Below are 5184 nucleotides of genomic sequence, written 5' to 3' on the forward strand. Positions count from 1 at the left end.
ACATAGTTTAAAGCAGCAGACAGAAACATCAGACTCAGGACAGAAACACACGACCTCTAAAGTAAGAATAACTTGTAAGCTAGAATTACACTTTGAGATATTAATATTCTCTTACTAATAGATGGATTTGTAATTGTCAAATTATGTTTTACACCAAAATGAATCAGTGAATATTTAACATTTTAATATTTAATACTTTAAAAGTTTTTCGATATCTTTTATCTTCAGAAATGGTCCAAACTCTGCATTTCATTCTTCTTCTCACTAGTGAGTGTGTTTGTGGTTTTATTTACAGTATATGATATATGATTTCTAGTTTCATTAGGTTTGATCCTGTTATGAAAAGCATTAAAGCAGCGTCTCTCTTTCACAGCTCTCTGCTCCGTATCTGAATGTGTTCAGCGTCAGTATCACTTTATAAATGAGGAGAAGACCTGGACTGAAGCTCAGAGTTACTGCAGAGAGAAATACACAGATCTGGCCACCGCTGACAACATGAACGACACGAACGAGCTGAAGAAGAGTGTGAATGATAGAAATGTTCAGAAAATCTGGATTGGGCTGCAGAAGATGGGTCGTGATGAATGGCAGTGGTCTTCAGGTGAACCTGCGCTCTATCTGAACTGGGCTCCTGGACAACCAGAAACCAGTTACTGTGGTATAATGAAAAACGGAAAATTTGAGGATTTGCCATGTAGTGTTGAGCGATATTTCATCTGCAACAACAGTGAGTGCAGACATTTACAATCACAACAACACTTCATTTATAGATTTAAAGATCACTTTTTAAATTTCATTGTGAATATAGAACAGATCAGTCACACTTTGGTACAGTTTCTCTATAGACACAATTGATGTTTTCAGCTTTCAGTATATCAACACAAACTTTATTTTTATTTAAGTCTAGTCCATTTAAACATAAAACAATAGATTGTCAACTGGATTAATTTCTAAATGACTAATCTACTGTCCAAGTAAATGTTTCTGGGACTAGTGAACATTTTATCTGCAGTGTAACAATGTCCTCTGTTTGATAACTGTCTCATCCGACTCTTTGTGTCTGAATCCAGTGTTCTAGAGAGACATATAAGAGCTTTATAATAATCAGGATGTTCCCAGATGTTACTTCATGTTAAATATGTTTCATCTTTAAAATAATGATTAATATATTCTGAATATTTAATATATCACTAGCTTCAGAAGCAGCTCAAGTTGAATGACATGTTTCTGATGTTTATGAAAATTCTTTTTTTTTTTTTTCTTAAAGCAAACACAAGACTTGTCTTTGTCAATCAGCTGAAGAGTTGGAGAGACGCTCAGAGTTACTGCAGACAGAATCACATTGATCTGGTCAGTGTGAGGAACCAGAACGAGAATCAACAGGTTGAGCAGATCATTAGTGATAATCATTCATCTGGATCATGGATCTGGATCGGTCTGTTCAGAGACTCATGGCAGTGGTCAGATCAGAGTAACTCTTCATTCAGAGACTGGGACACTGGTGAACCTGATAATAATGGAGGTCATGAAAACTGTGCAGCTCTTAATGCTCAGAGAAAATGGTTTGATGTTTCTTGCACCAGTCAATATCCTTTTGTGTGTTATGAAGGTGAGTAGATCTTCACTAAACACACACACTCCTTCATCACCTCCAGATCTCTTAAAGTTCACTCTACATGTCTTACATGACAAATTTATCCTCAGTGTTTGTTCTGCATGTTGTTTTTGATCAGTCTCTCTCTAGTTTCTGCTTGTGCTTGGTTTATCTGCAGATCCTGAACTGATTGTGATCAGAGAGAATGTGACGTGGTCTGAAGCTCTGAGATACTGCAGACAGAAACATGTGGATCTGGTCTCGGTTCATTCAGAAGAGATGCAGCGTCGTGTGATGAACGTGGTTAAACATGCGTCTACTGCGGAGGTGTGGTTGGGTTTACGTTACTCTCACGTTTTGGGCATCTGGTACTGGGTGAGTGGAGAGACTGTGTGCTATCAGAACTGGGCTCCAGGGAACGGCATATCAGAGGAGGACTGTGAACACACAGTGAGATCTGGAGCAGTTCAGTCTGGAGGAGATCAGCGCTGGATCAGCCTTCCTGAGACTCACAAACTCAACTTCATCTGCACAACTTATGAAGAGTGAAAGGAAACACAGAACTTCATGTAAGATAAGAAGAGCTTGTGCGTTTACTCCCTATAAACTTCATTTTCATTCACCACTTTGTAAAGGAATAATTTGAATAATATCAATTTCAACAAGCAGTCGCACCGAGGGTTAAAAATACAGAAACGTTTTGCTCACTCAACGTGTGTGTGTGTGTGTGTGTGTGTGTGTGTGTGTCATTTACTAACTTCATTGAGTTTTGTGACGGTGAAAGGACATCATAAACTTTCAATTTGATATACATTTATACTATTTTCTATTTCTTCGTGATAAAGGATCTGTGTGTGTTGTTGCAGCTACTTCTCTCTCTTATATTGAGTTTCATGTATCAGTGTCTTTAGATTAGAAATGACTTGTTGAATATGAATCAGTGAGCACCAACATTGTGTGTCTCTGCTAAATGAACTAATGTTTATTCTTTGAGGAGTGAAGGTTGGGTGTAAATAACATCTCTAGAAGTATTTTACACGAAATATTAAAGAATGTGTCAAAAACAGCAGCTCAAATAAACTCCTGTACAACCAGCAATCTCATCTCTTTCTTTGACTGTTTCCCAACACCAGAATTATAAAATCCAACTTGGTTTCAATCATAATTCATTAATATGTTTGATTGGAACGGTGACTCCATTGTAGGACAAAATAAATAAATAAAATTAGCACTGTTAAAAAATGAGAAATAAACTGATGACTAGATGTTGCTAATTAGATAAAATTAATAAACAGTTTAACCAAAATTATTTTACCTTTAAGAAATACAATTCTGATATTTTTGTATGTAAGGTCTGTCAGAAATATCTGCTGTGTACCTGATGGCAACTGTCACACACAGTTGCTAGGCGACAGGAGCGGTGGGCGGGAACAGCTAGTGATATAAACAGGAAATCTTCATAGACCATAATCTCATTTAACAACGGCCACTTTCACCTTCGTGGACTTTGAAGGATGCAGCCTCTGAATTGGGACGCAGTTACACTGTAACTTCCCTGTTTTAATAAAACCGATAAATTATACTGAATGAAATGTAAATAAATACAATAACACTCACTGTTTATCCCAATGTTTCACATCAGAGATGCAAATATTGTCCAGCCTGAATGTCTAAACATGGTGTGGATGTAAACAAATGAATGAGGATGTGTTTATATGCAAACATAAGCATCTTTTATCTGAGATCTAAGTCATGCCTGCAAAATTAGCAGAAATAACTATATTCCAAACACTGTGGGCACAAGCTACTCTCCTCAAGACTTCAAGGATGTCACCAAAGTGCACCTTTACAAACACAAAGGAAACAGACAGATGTGTGTGATAATCACCAAAGTATCTCAGGAAAAATCCTCACTGTGCACTTAGAGCAGGGTTTACTCCCCGAGAGTCAGTGTGACTTCAGGAGACAACGAGGAACTGTAAACATGATATCTGCACCCAGGGCCGTAGCTGGGGTTTGTGGGGCCCCGCTGAAGGTTGTACCAGTGGGCCCTGTTTGAAATTGTTTAATTTGTATGTTCGTTCATTTTTATTTATTTGTGCTATTTACACAATGTTTAAGTTTTTTTTTTTTTTTCAAGTTTGTGTCCAGGTACAGAAACCGAATAATTAAAAGTGAAAAAGCACTGGATAGTCTTTAATGTAAAAATGAATATACAATCAAACCAAAATTTATTCAGACACCTTCAACATTTCTCACATTATTACAGTTAATTTGCTATTGCTTCTAAAATGGTTATACAATATGACAAGAACTTATAGTTAAACTGTGTCAGAACAAATTCGTCTCGATAATGTCATAACTTTGATAGAAATGTATTTAATGGATTACCATTACAGACAACTTGTTATTATGACGATATCTAAACAACTGTCAATACTTTGTTGACCAATTACCAAGCAATGCTTCATTTTGTTCAGACTGTGGTGTGAAAAGGTTGCATTAGCAATAATAATAATAATAATAAAAAAAAATAATAAAAAAACATACACATAGCCCAAGCAATGCATGGTCCTTTATAGGGTGCTGAATAATTTTTGGTCCCAGTTTTATATATAGATAGAGAGATAAAAAATGTATATCTATCTATTTCACTAGTAGTTCACTGTATGAAGATTATTTGAGTATAATTTGTCACAGTTCGCTTAAATTTGCTATACTCACTTACATAAATGTATTAGTGTCCTTTAACTGTAAAATATACATATCAAAAATTATATCTGGAGTCTGAATAATTTTTGGTTTGACTTTGCATAAATTCTTGTTAAAACTACAAAGTAATTCAGTCAAGAGCACAGAGTGATTTTTCTTTCATTTTCTTGGATTAACATTACAGCAGCTAGTAGCTTAATTAGGCGCGGTCACTTTAAGACACGATGAACTCCAATCCAATAGAATTTTTTTCCTCAACTGTTTACTTTCACTTAAGAAATAACTGACAAATAACTGAGAAAAAACCAAGGTGGGTATTTTGACATATTTTTTTATGTATTTGTCGGCACAAGAGCAAAAAGAAGCAAAAAAAAAAAGAGTTTTGTAACCAGCTAGCCTACTCTGTTAAGCTTTTCCAAGTCTTGTGTTTGGATGCTTTAATGTTTAAATCGACAAGTGGTAAGTCTTAAAAACACATGAAAATGATAATATTTCGTGACGACACGCAGCTGAGGCCCGTCAACTGTCCTGAGCATCTTTTTAGGCTGGCTGATTCGGTTGAGATCGTTGTGGCCCCCCCTCAGCCGTGGGCCCCTATAATCATTACCACCTTTCACCCCACTAGTGACGGCCCTGTCTGCTGCCCGACAACCTAAAGAGAAGAGACAGGATCAAAATGTTGACCTTAACACTGCAATCATAGACTCAACCAAGGCATTCAATACCGTAAGTTGTGAGGGGCTTTTGAAGATCATGAGTAAATTTGGTTACCCTGAAAGATTAATTTGCATAACATGCCAATTTCACAATGGCATTGTGTGCTTGATGATAGAGATCTAGCTTTCACAGTTACAAATGGAGAGAAGAAAAGCTTTGTG

General features: G+C 36.4%; 1 protein-coding gene across 2 annotated transcripts; it reads left to right on the forward strand.

Annotated features, from left to right (window-relative positions):
* Nucleotides 1-230: 230 nt before the first annotated feature.
* LOC113081889 (macrophage mannose receptor 1-like) lies at nt 231-2146 on the forward strand. 2 transcript variants are annotated; one of them, XM_026253787.1, is made up of 4 exons: nt 231-267; nt 374-727; nt 1268-1609; nt 1773-2146. In XM_026253787.1, exons 1-4 carry the CDS (start codon nt 231-233, stop codon nt 2141-2143), a joined length of 1104 nt encoding a protein of 367 aa, XP_026109572.1. In that variant the 3' UTR covers nt 2144-2146. The 2 variants fall into 2 exon arrangements, with proteins under 2 accessions (XP_026109572.1, XP_026109574.1); XM_026253789.1 differs by having other exon boundaries at nt 374-655; nt 1523-1609.
* Nucleotides 2147-5184: the final 3038 nt, after the last annotated feature.

This window comes from Carassius auratus, unplaced genomic scaffold (assembly GCF_003368295.1).
Source record: "Carassius auratus strain Wakin unplaced genomic scaffold, ASM336829v1 scaf_tig00035194, whole genome shotgun sequence".
Lineage (NCBI taxonomy): Eukaryota > Metazoa > Chordata > Actinopteri > Cypriniformes > Cyprinidae > Carassius > Carassius auratus.

Excerpts from the sequence above, each read along its gene's own strand:
- LOC113081889 (XM_026253787.1), top strand. The coding sequence starts at position 231 with ATGGTCCAAACTCTGCATTTCATTCTTCTTCTCACTA. Across the intron at positions 728-1,267 it reads ATATTTCATCTGCAACAACA|CAAACACAAGACTTGTCTTT; the intron begins GTGAGTGCAGAC and ends TTTTTCTTAAAG. Across the intron at positions 1,610-1,772 it reads TCCTTTTGTGTGTTATGAAG|ATCCTGAACTGATTGTGATC; the intron begins GTGAGTAGATCT and ends GTTTATCTGCAG.